At 44.8% G+C, this 12,449-nt stretch overlaps 1 protein-coding gene across 19 annotated transcripts in view; it reads left to right on the forward strand.

Moving 5' to 3' along the window:
* Nucleotides 1-12,449, forward strand: part of RALGAPA2 (Ral GTPase activating protein catalytic subunit alpha 2) — a 280,383-nt gene that overhangs the window by 35,677 nt on the left and 232,257 nt on the right. For all 19 annotated transcript variants that reach the window (XR_015139448.1, XR_015139449.1, XM_086333702.1 and 16 more), the window contains exon 4: nt 11,322-11,379. Coding sequence is in view for 17 of the 19 variants with exons in the window: in XM_086333702.1 (XP_086189828.1) it covers nt 11,322-11,379 (58 nt within the window). In the remaining 2 variants the exon portion in view is untranslated. The remainder of the gene's footprint in view (nt 1-11,321; nt 11,380-12,449) is intronic.

Here is a 12,449-nt window from a genome sequence, read left to right on the forward strand (position 1 = left end):
CCTTGACCAAGGCCCTGAGCCTTCCTTTGTCTTAGAGCCTATGCCTCTGTGGCAGGGGTGGGACCAGCTGAGTTCTGGGGGCACCTCAGTTCTACCAGCCGAGGGTTGCACAAAGTAGTTCTGACCGAAGTCTCCAAACGAGACATCTTCAAAATAAGAAGTTTGCAGAGAAGTCTTTTTTTAGCCTGAAATTTAGCTTCATGCTTCTATTTAGTTTTAATATTTAATCCGTTTACCTCTGGTTAGCCTTTGAGTCTCTAAACATCCCTGTTGCTTTCTTCTCTGGAGCAGCCCTGTTCACCAGAACTTTCTGGGATGATGGGACTGTTCCATATGCAGTTAGGCCACCACTGGGCCACTTTGTGCTTGGAACGTGGCTAGCATGACTGAGCAACGTAAATTTTAATTGTACGTCATTTTATTTGATGTAAGTTTTAAACTTAGGTGGCCACACGGGTGTTAGTGGCTGCCAGTTGGACTGTGAGGCTATGGCGTGTTCCCGTACAGCCTGGCCGCCTCGTCTGGGAGACTTGTTTCTTCTTCCTCAGGCACCTGGTCAAGTCCTCAGCCTGTGACCCTTCCCTGTCCTCGTGGGGAGCAGACTTCACCACAGGTTTAGGGTTTTGCTGGAAGGAGGCTTTGGCTGAAGGGAACATGGCCCTGCCTCTTGGTTGGGGAAGTGGCCTTCTGCAGATGCAGAGTTGAAAAGTCAGAAAACAATTTCATTCTTCTCTTTTCGTGCTTATGTTAAGATGAAATGAACATTCTAAATCAGGGGCTGTCAAACGAGGTCAGATTTCATCTGCCCCCTTCTGTCCATCCCCCTGATAAAGCAGCGTCAGTGTCCTTCCTCCCAGGGTGCTGCCTGGTGTCCTCCCCACCCCTATGTTGGTGGGGGGTTCTGGTGGGAGAAGCCTGGACCTCAGAGCCAGTGGTGAGTCGCCTGGAGAGCACGGATGACCAGAGGCTTCTTCAGAGGCTGACAGAAGAGCAGGGTGTTACTGGGGCCCATAGGTTTTGTTTTTCCTTTGCTAACAAGGATGACTTTGATGTGGACATCAGCCTCCTCCTTGGCATCTGTGGGGGTGATGCTGGCTCGAAGGGGCCCTTCCTGGGCAGCCTTGCTGGGCACACTGGTGTCTGGGAGTCATAATGACCAGCTGGGAGTCCAGGACCCTAGTGGGTTTTCTCTCTTTACTCTAATGGAATTCAGTCTGGGCTCTCTTGTTTTTCAGTGTTCCATGGGAGCTTATATCGATAGTGGGTTTAGCCTCAAATTCTTTTCCTCAAAAAGGGGGAAAGGACTTTCAGTAGGCTTCCAGATGATAATAAGTCAGCTGGACCAATGCAGAGCCCCAGGCTGTGCGGGAGAAGAGGAGACGATGGGCTGGTTTTCGCTCTGTCCAGTTGCTTTCCCTGTGCCGGTTCAGTATTGACTGTATTTACCATACATGCATTTATTTATATATTTTCACACTTAATAGTCCCGTTCTACCTCAGATATTAATAATGAAGACTTGCCTGAAGTGAAACTAGAATCATGGCTATAATAGGATTATAAGCCATTCTGACACGTTTGCCCCCTCTCCACCTCTCTCCCTCACCCCCACCATTCTTCTTTTGGTGGATCTGTGTATCCTTTATAACTCTTTGAAAATGAAGACCAGTTTGAAGCTCCTGCAGAGGTTCGGGGGAAGTGCTTGGGCTGAATCACGACCAGGTCTGTGCATTCAGGGCAGGTGATCGGTAGGATTAAGTCACGGGCCTTTGTCTCTTCTGAACAGAAAACACAGAGCAAGGCCACAGAATTGTATTTTCACAGTTAATGAATTTCCACAGCCCCTGGTCTCCTCCGCTTTATTTGTCATTATTTATTCCAGACTGTCCACCATACAGCAGCCCTCCTGGGCGGCTCCCCACTCCACACCGAGGGTATCTCACACTGTTAGTGCTTTTTATTTCTTTTTCCTGTAAGGACCAGTTTCCTGCTATTGAGTGGAGAACGGACAAGAAGAATAAAATGAACACGAAAAGCAGATTCTTCTTAATTCCTTGAAATCTAAGTTCTTGTTGAGGATTTCAAATATTTGGATGCTTCTATGGATTTTTTTTTTGTTTTTTTTTTTCTCTTAAAAGACTGGTTCCAACTTTGAGTGCAGCTCCTTGGTCACTGCCATAATTCTAAATGACTGATTGCAGTTGAGAAAAGTCAGGGTCCCCAGAGAACAGAGCCAGCAGAAATTCCTCTCCACCCTGCAACCCATCCTGAGTTCTAGTCGGCCAGCGGAGTCAATGCCCCGGATTATCATGACCAGGGTACTGGGTCATTGTTATGACACTGGTGTTTATTGTAACACCAGTTACAATGGTATGTATATTCACTTATTTATTTATTTCAGACTTTAAACTTTTTATTTTGTATCGGGGTATAGCTGATTGACAATGTTGTGGTAGTTTCAGGTGAATAGCGAAGGTACTCAGCCATACGTATGCATGTCCACTCTCCTCTAAACCCACTCCCAGCCAGGCTGGCATATAACATTGAGTTGAGTTCTATGTGCTATACAATAGGTCCTTGGTGGTCATCCATCCTGATTATAGCAGTGTGTGCATGACCTTCCCAAACTCTCCAACCATCCCTTCCCCTCAGCAACCATAAGGGTATTATGTATATTTAAAGTAATCATCAGTTCAGTTCAGTCGCTCAGTCGTGTCCGACTCTTTGCGACCCCATGAATCGCAACACGCCAGGCCTCCCTGTCCATCACCAACTCCCAGAGTTAACTCAGACTCACGTCCATCGAGTCAGTGATGCCACCCAGCCATCTCATCCTCTGTAATCATAGAGACGTAGAATTGACCTGGTTTTCTTCATAACGTTAGTCATGCTTGCTGTTTTTATTAATGTTGGGCCCTTGTTTAGGGGCAACTGCAGGTGGGCACATGCGTGTCACAACCATGTGTGATCTGCTCCCCAGCACCACTGAGACTTCCTCAAGCGGGGTTACAGGGGAGGCTGGGGTCCAGCTGTGCCCTTTCTCCGTGGTCTCAAGTGTCAGCAGGGGTCGTGAGTCAGCTCAGTGATCGCTCCCTAGCACCGGGCCCTGCACAAGATGTTGGGGAGATAACGCAACCCGGGGCCGGGTCTTCTGTTTCTGGAGCACGTATCTGCTTCTGATCATGAAATCTTTATGATCTCTGCAGACGGGAAGATGGAAGCAGGGTAAACATCTAATCGCTTCTAGAATTCTAATTGTGGTTATAATTCAGCAATCTTTTTACATATTACTAATAACAATTTGACTTAGATGACAGTGTCTGAGTTGAAAGGAGCCATTTTCACTGGACATTTTAACTTCTAAATTTAATACCAAGACTACAGTTTTCCTTATGCCTTGTGACTTCTAGGTGAGAAACTTGGGACTGACCCAACAGAATATACTAAATTACTCAGTTTACCTGGGAGGAAGGGGATACTGAAGCTGTTAGAGAAGCCTGCGGCCGTGTGAAATTACACTCCAGTGGCCCTCTGCCACAGCTGGGGTGCCGCGGCCTTCTCCCGTGGTGTGCACCATGGCCCTGGGTGGCTGACACCTCCAGGAGTGGGTCCACCGGAGGTAGCACCCACAGATGCTCCCAGGAACCCCGCAAGGGCAGAGGGTAGAGTCTGCGTCAGGACCACATATAAGGAAACGTCACACTAAAACTCGAGCACGTTGTAGTCACTGTTAGAACAGCAGGAGATACACAAAGACCCTTTTCTCTCCCTTTAAACTGATTGGAATGCATAGGTGACCACAGTTTGGACGAGTTGGTTTCTTCATGTATCAGTTTAGGAGACAGTTGTACGTGCGTTTGCTGTCATCTGATGGTCATTTTTCTGTGGCGTGTTTTGCTTGGATGCAGTGTGGTGGCTGCTACACTGACACCCAGTGTGTGAGATGCTCGCCATGCAGGACAGGCTGAAAAGCCTGCTGGCATCAGCTGCTCCTGCAGACCTGGTGTTCCCTGGGTGAACTTGGCAGAGGAGCTCGCCGTGAGCTGACTGCGGTTCTGTGACACGTTCTAACTGTGTGGAAGCGGGTGTTTAAATGCGTTTAAATCCTTGTAGGTTCTAGGGGTACAGGAACCAGGTGCTAGCATCTCCTGGGGGAGTGGTTATTTCTCTGCCTGGAAACTCTCTGGATGTAAAAATTTTTTTTTCTTCTTGTTCTGTGAAAAATGGCACAGAAAAAACAAACAGCTGGTTGTGTTGGTATCAAACTTGAAGAGATCTGAAAAATGCAGTTTCTAGCCAGGAAATAGAAGCTTGAATTGAAGAAGAGGTGGCAAGTTTGGTTGTGACTGAGGTTTCCTGCGTCAGAACCTCGGGTGTAAAGAAGACTCCTCTTGGGGGTGTTCCAGCCAGTGGGTTACTCAGAGCAAAACCACATCTTGTGGGTCGAATTATGTGCTACTATGTCACTTTCTGTATTTCTTGTTGTTTGTCTTTGTGTGTTTGGAAACCAGTTCTGAGTGACTTGGTCTTTGGTAGAGGAATTTAACTTATTTATATTTATTATTTTTGTGTGTAATAATTAGCATTAACTTTTTTTCTTCTACTCTTGTTTTTTTGGGGAGAGGTTACTGACTCTTTATGCTTTGGGATTTGGGAGATATACTTTCGATTTTCTATCATTTCTATCATTGTTTAAATTTAAAAATTGCTATTAAAAATTTCTTTTTATTATCCCTGGTGGCTCAGACGGTAAGGAATCTGTCTGAGGTTCAGGAGGCCCAGGTTTGATCCCTGGATCAGGAAGGTCCCCTGGAGGAGGGCCTGGCAACCCACTCCAGTATTCTTACCTGGAGAATCCCATGGAGAGGAGCCTGGTGGATTGCAGTCCATGGGGTCGCAAAGAGTCGGACACAATTGGGCGACTGAGATAACTGACAACTGATCAAGACTAAAGCAGTGTTTGGCGTTACTTTTACTTTACCCCCATATATCTTTTGTCCATCTTACTTTTTAGCTATTTTAAGCACTTTTTATCCAGATTATTTTATTGTAATATTTTTAACATTTATTTCTCTTATGTTAATGGTTTTGAGGATTTGCTCTATTTTTATGCCCGTATTAATTCCAGTTATATAAATACAGATTGTTGTTCATGCTGTTTATGCACCTGCACCCTTGTTTTTGGATTATTTAAAACTAATCTCTGTATTTGCTGGAATATGAATCATTTAGTATGTTGAGGAGGGTGAGGTATGGGGCTGAAAAATTCCCAGCTCTAGAATACCTTTTTTTAGAAAAAAAACAAAAACTTCAGACAAATATAGCTGGCTCTATGCTTTTCAAATAATCTCTTTTTCTCAATACTCTGAATTTTGTTTGCTTTGCAAAAGAGCTATATTGTACTCTGTGTGTGTGTGTGTGTGTGTGTGTGTGTGTGTGTGTGCGTGCGTGTGTGTGTGTGTAGGAGTGCTAAGTCAATTCAGTCATGTTTGACTCTTTGTAACCCCATGGACTGTAGCCTGCCAAGCTCCTCTGTCCATGGGATTCTCCAGGCCAGAATACTGGAGTGGGTTGCCGAGCTCTCTCCTAGGGGTTCTTCCTGATCCAGGGATCAAACCTGCATCTCTTATGTCTTCTGCATTGGTGGCAGGTTCTTTACCACTAGTGCCACCTTCTCTAGCCATCTGTGTTACACACCAGATTCACATGCAAGACCTGGCTTGCTGTGGGACATCTGTTCTTCTGTATGTCTCTGTTCTGCTGCCCCTTCTCAGAGTGGCCTGCTGTGAGCAGCTGACCATGCTGCCTTCTGGAGCTTAATATTGCAGAAAGACCGAGGTCAACCTGAGTTTTGTTCCTTTGTGGATAATCCATTTGTTCTTCTCAGATTTTCTGTAGGACTTTTAACTGTATGTTGAATTTGCAGCTTTGAATGTGCTACGTCTGGACCCTTATCTCTCTGTTCAGCTTGATTAGTGCTAGGGAGGTCTCGGGATGCATGAGGTTATGTGGGAAGCTCTGTGGTGACTCTAGATTCATGCTTTCTGGGTTTTCATCTCCATGCAGTATTTTCTGATTTCAAACATTACCTGTGCATCTACTGTTTTTATTTATGCAGATCTTAAAAAAGACTCAGTGTCCTCGTGGGTCTCTTAAGACTGTGAGTGAAAATTGCTTTAAAAAGTACCCTATTCTTTCAGCAAATCTATTTCAGAAGGAAGAATCCATTTCTTTTGAGGATGGTCCCTCCTTTGCTGCATATTCTATGGATATCCTGCTTTCTCAGGAGGGGGCCACAACCCCTACTCCTCTTCACAGGTTCGTCTGTGCTTTAAGCAGTGATTCCTCTGAGTGTTTTGCTCGTAGATGGGATCCTTTACCCTTTCTGAGTTTTCATTGCTTAAAGAGATTTTCCCACATTTTTATATTGATCAATTTCTAAAATACAGGAGGGAGAAATCAGATTCCATCCTCTTTTTTTTTATGCATTCCCTATTTCCTTTAGATGTTTTTGCCTTGTGTTTTAAGTGTTTGGCAATATTTTTTTCTTTTTCTCATTAGCCAAGAAAAGTATTGCCTTTTGAGTGATAATCTAATCAAGTATTAAGATTTACTATAACACTGGGCAGGGGCTTCCCAGGCAGCCCTAGTGGTAAAGAACCCGACTGCCAATGCAGGAGATGTAAGAGAAGCAGGTTCTATTCCTGGGTCAGGAAGATCCCCTGGAGGAGGGCATAGCAACCCACTCCAGTATTCTTGCCTGGAGAATCCCATGGACAGAGGAACCCAGCAGGCTACAGTCCATGGGGTCGCACAGAGTGGGACACGACTGAAGTAACTTAGCATGCATGTACACACATAACGTTGGGAAAGCCAGTTCTATTCTCTTTGTCAAACGCCTGCTGTCAGGGTTCTGAGTTTCTGCGATGTCTGCGTATCAGCACCTACCTTAAACTTGGGCATTTCTTTGTATCTGTTGTATGTGCCTGCGTGCGTGCTAAGTCACTCATAGGGGTCCTTAAGATGGCTCATAGGAGGTCTTCTCTCTAGGAATGCAGCAGCTGCTGGAGGAGTGGCTGGTGCCTGTCGTGTTGGGGAGGGATGTGGTGGAGAGGTGGTTGAGGTGAGCCCTTCTCAAGAGGTGATGTTTGAGTTGGGTCTTAAAGACGGAAAAGGCTGTAAGAAGACAGAGCTGTGCTTTCCTGGCTCAGTTAACAGCAGGGTGAGTGACTAGCTAGAAGGGTACATGGATAAGAAGAAAAGCATGACTTTTTAAACTCAAAATATAGGTACCTTATTTTTAAGATTCTGTTGTTCCTAATTTTAGCTCCATTTCTCTTAAATTTCAAAGTCCCAAATGTTGACACCCAAAATTCGATGAGACTATTTTGTCTGCACTGGATAGTCATTTTTAGTGAGAGATGAGCGGTGACCAGGCCCTGAGTGGTTGAACACGGCACTGTCTCCGTAGATCACCCTGGGACTCTCCAGGCCATCTGGCTCCTGCCCATGGGGTCCTGTTGAGACCAAAGCATGTGTGGCGTTCACAGGATATGTCCTATAAAGCCACCTGCTCTGTCTCTTCCTAAGTTTTCTGAACTCAAAAGGCCACGTGACTAAATAAGACTTCTGTTCCTCCACACTGAACTTTGTGTTTTCTGGTCAGTGTTTTCTTCACCTTGCACCCTGGGCCTCGCGGCTGGTTTCAGGGAGAGTGGTTCCCATGTTCTGTTTGTGTGCACAGAGCAGGTTTCACTGGTCATTGTTGACCGGTTAACTGGTCACGTTATTGCATCGGTGATTATGTGACATTTCCTCCTTCTTCACTGACCTCCTTTTCTAAGTGGAATCAAAATTGGGTGTGAATCTACTGGGATACATTGCAATCATCTAGGAATGATTTGAAAGAAAAAAAGGAGTTTCCCATACAAATTAAACGAAGATCAGCAGTTTTAAAGTACACGATAGCATCTTGTATAAACTGCAGCTTCCATTTCACATTATTCCTGGTCATGCAGTAGGTTCTGAAGAAAAAAGGGACTGTGGATAATCACTTAAAAGAATGACAGATTCCCCGAGGTGCCGATCAGTAGTAAGACCTAATTTCTATTTCGAGTGTGCTGTGTTGGATTACCATACAGATGCAGCTGAGCACCAAGCATTAACTACAGCCATGTGCCTTTCAGAAAAGTAATATTTATTCACACTGTGTGGCTTTCCTGCATTTTTTAAAATTTTACTCTCCAGTGAAACTGCAAACAAGATGTCAATAGCTTCTGTGGCATCCACAGTCGTGGAGCTTAGAATATTGGCTGCAGCAGCAATGCCATGTTGTATTGGCCTCCACAGAGGTAGGCTTCATCTGGGGCTTTCAGAGGGACAGGCTTAGCCTTTAGGCACAGATAGTTGTGTGGGGCTTTGTTTTTATTGACCTCGTAGGCTTCAATGTATAAAAAATGACTCTTGCTATATTTGAGTGCAAAAAGCATCTCTGTGGGTGAGTTCAGCTTTGAGTTGTGTAATATTATGTCTGTTTGGGAATATTCTTAGTAGCTCAGATATTTGTGCATGGTATTTCTTATCCAAACCTTACTGAGTTGATTTTTGAGTATCTTTAAAGTCCATCCATTTTGGAAATCTGAAAACTTTTGTCTGGAAGTGGTGACGATGTCAGGCCTGACCTCGGAACAAGTTGGAGGCTACTTGTGGCCCACCAGCAGCATCCTAGCAGTCCTCGCCCACCGTTTTGCTGTAGTCGCTGTCTTTCTTTATATTTTGATGTATGGCAGAAGCCAACACAATATTGAAAGCAATTATCCTCCAATTAAAATTTAAAAACATAAAGGGGAAAAAATAAAGTTAACAGCAGCAGCAAAAATAAAGACATTTTTTTTCTTTGTTGCCTACTAAGAAAGGAAATCTAAATCAAGAAGAGTGATCTATCTGTATTTTGAAAGGTTGAAAAGCACAATTCAGTGCCAGATGGTTTCCCGACAACAGAGAGTTCTGAGGAGCCCGTGGGCATGTCACGCATTCGTCTTGTCTGAGATAAGCTCTACCCTGACTCTTGAGACTAATTTTCTCAGCATCTGCTGTATGAAATTTTTAGATTAAGTGGCAAGATGGGACCAGAAGAGAATCCTGGAGGGACTTCCCTGGTGGTCTAGTGGCTAAGACTCTGCACTTCCGGTGAAAGGAGCACGGGTTTGATCCCTGGTCAGGAATGTAGGTGGGATGCCAAATGCCCTTGGAGGAGAAAGCCTGACCCAAGAGGACACCCAGTTGCTGCTGTTCCCTCAGCTGGGGAGAGAGGACTAGATGGGAGGAGGAGACAATGCTGGGCTCCACTGCCTATGAAGCCTCAGCCAGCTGATGAGAAACAAAGCCAGCAGAAGTAGTAGGGTCATTTCTGTTAGGCCTTCAGCCTCTCGATACAATGAGAATATTCCAAGTAGTCACTGGAAGATGGCTGTAGCAGACAGACAGATGCACAGCTCATGTCCCCTCCAGCCTGGCTGCAAGGCTGCCATCCTCAGCTTCCAGCCACCACCACGCTCTTCCCATCATGTCCCCAGCCAGTGACCCACTGAGGTTGCAGTGAGGGGGCCTGGCCGTCCTCAGGCACCCGGGCTCCTCCAACAGGCCATCTGCTCCCGGACTCCTGTGGGGCCATACACTCCGAGTAGGGGTCTGGGGCTCCTCTGTTTCCTCATTTCTCTTTCACAGAGGCTGCTCCCCAGTAAACCACTGGCACTCCTAACTGCATGCAGGGTCTGTTCCCCAGAGAACTCAGCCTACAAGGATCATTATTCATTTGTTATTAAACACATTGAACCTCGCCTCTGTAGATGGAATAGGAAGTGGCAGCCCACTCCAGTGTTCTTGCCTGGAGAATTCCACGGACAGAGGGACCTGGCAGGCTATGGTCCTTGGGGTCGCAAAAAGTCAGACATGACTGAGCACATGTACTGTAGTAAATTTTTCAGTAAAAGAGAAAGTATGAGTTAAAGAATCACAAAAGGCAACAGCACTATTTATAATTCCCAATGTATGGAAGCAACCTAAATGTCCACTGACAGATGGTGGGTAAAGAAGGTGTATATATACACACACACACACACACACACCCTCCCATCAAACACAGTGGAATACTACTCAGCCATAAAAAGAATGAACTTGGGGAACATTATGCTAAGTGAAATAAGTCAGACAAGGCACATACTGTGTGACATCACTTATATGTGAAATCTAAAAAATATAATAAGCTAGTGAATGAAAAAAGAAGCAGACTCATAGATATATTGAACAAATTAGTGGTTGCCAGTGGGGAAAGGGAAGAGGGCAGGTTGCAATATGGGAGTTGAGGTGAGGGGGAAGAGTTATTATGGGATTATGTGAAATCCTGTGTGTGAAACTTTTGAAAATTGTGGGGTACTATAGAATTTAATTAAATCAGAATCAGAAGAAGTAAAAGTTCTTTGTTATATCTACCAGGGATGGTGGGAGGAGAGAGGGTCATAACTACTATCCTAAAACTAATTTTTAGCTCTTAATTTCAAGAAATCCTTGCCGCCAGTTTCATTTCCTTATTCCACGGAGTAAGGTCTCACCCTCTTTGTTCATCTTTCTTCCCAGTTCTGTTTCTTGTCTGGAGACAGGTGATGCTTTTAATGGAAATGGGAAGTAGAAGGGGAAAAAGAGAAAACCTAGAGAATCTGGCATTTGACAGGTTATTTTTGTTCTATTTAAGCAATGGCTGTGATATAATTACAGTGATCCCTTCTGTTATTTTTTTCCCTTTTCTTTCTTTTAGGGAGAATTAAAGTTGGGCTAGTAATCTCTTTAAAACATTCAGGGGAGGAAGCTTGCTTGGGGCAAGTGAAAGAGACTGTTTCATAGGGGTCCAAGATAAAGTGAAATTTATGCTATTGCAAAGTGTTTTTTTTTTTCCTTTTCTGAAATACATCTGTATAGAGATGCTGCATGCTTGCCTGCTCAGTCATGTCTGACTCTTTGCAACCCCAGGGACTGTAGCCCGCCAGGCTCCTCTGTCCAAGGCATTTCCCAGGCAAGAATATTGGAGCAGGTTGCCATTTCCTTCTCTAGGGGATCTTTCCGACCCAGAGATCCAACCGACATCACTTGCATCTCCTGCATCACAGATGGATTCTTTACCACTTGAGCTATCAGGGAAGCCCTCTATGTAGAGATATATAGATCTATAGCATGTACTATGGGCTGTCATGAAAATGTGTAACTTCATTCATTTGTTGTTTATTTTCTTTTTGCATCTTATTAATTTTCGTTGTTTTTTTTTTAATAGAAAATATTGCAGTTTCTACCTGAACGAATTTTCTTTCGATGGCATTACCAGAGTATAGGTAAGAACAATTACAAAAAATTTTAATTAATGTATATTTCTTCTAGTAAAATCGCCAATAAGTGATTGTGGATTTGGAATTCTACATATATATATATATATATATATATATATGTAGCATATTTTTACACCTCTCTGTACCTCTTGCCCACCATAATGAAGGCCTAGCACAGCCAAAAATAAATAAATATTAAAAAAAATACACTTTGGGCTTTAAAGGTATAGGCTCAATCAGTGAATGTTCACACATGGCCAAAATTTGTGCGGGGATTTTATATATGAGTCGTTAAATCTAGTTTGTTCAACTAGATTTTTCTTGTAGATAGTATAAAAACCAGGTACATAAATAAACTGCAAATCGGCTGATGACTTTTTAAGAGTATCCGTGTTGGTCATGCCCCCGGGCTACCCAGTGGCCCCACATTTGCCTGGGATTGGGAACACACCCTCTGAGACTCATCTCTCATAGTTTCTATGGCTCACTCCTCAGGAGTCTGAGTCTGACAAGCCCTCCTGGTTCCCCCAACCCCAGTCAGGTCACCCAGAGCCCAGTCTTCCTGAGGGATCAGTAGCTCCCCGTGGACTTCACACCAGGACCCTCTCAGGGTGCATTGCGGCCAGGCTGAGCCAACTCCGGGGACCTGTGTGCGGCCTGCCCGCCAAGGGCTGGCTGGGCCTGATGCCATGTCAGCTCACGCTGTGCCCTCCCAGTGTCTTTCACCCATCACCCCTCTGTTGTCTGGAAGCCCTCTTCTTGGGTTAAGGAACAGCCCTGCAGTCTCCTACACTGCTGAAACCCAGGTTTTCTCTGACTGTTCTCTGTCTCCCTCAGAGGATGGGGATGAGATTGTGGCCTTTTTATTTTCCTGCAAGACCAAGTCCTGACCTTATCCACCACCCCCTCTATGGAAACCTCTGTCTCTTGACGATGCTGCGTTGTCCCTCCTTGTTGCCGGCGTGTCCTCTATCTTTTGCCCACTTGCTTTCTTTTAAATGGCTTCACTCTCTCCCAGTCCTTTTCCTTCCTGGCAAGTTACCCATCAGCCCCATGACCCCTCACCCTCCGTGGCT

Source organism: Bos grunniens, chromosome 13 (genome assembly GCF_055505025.1).
Source record: "Bos grunniens cultivar Pamir isolate PY7600 chromosome 13, Bosgru_T2T1.0, whole genome shotgun sequence".
NCBI lineage: Eukaryota > Metazoa > Chordata > Mammalia > Artiodactyla > Bovidae > Bos > Bos grunniens.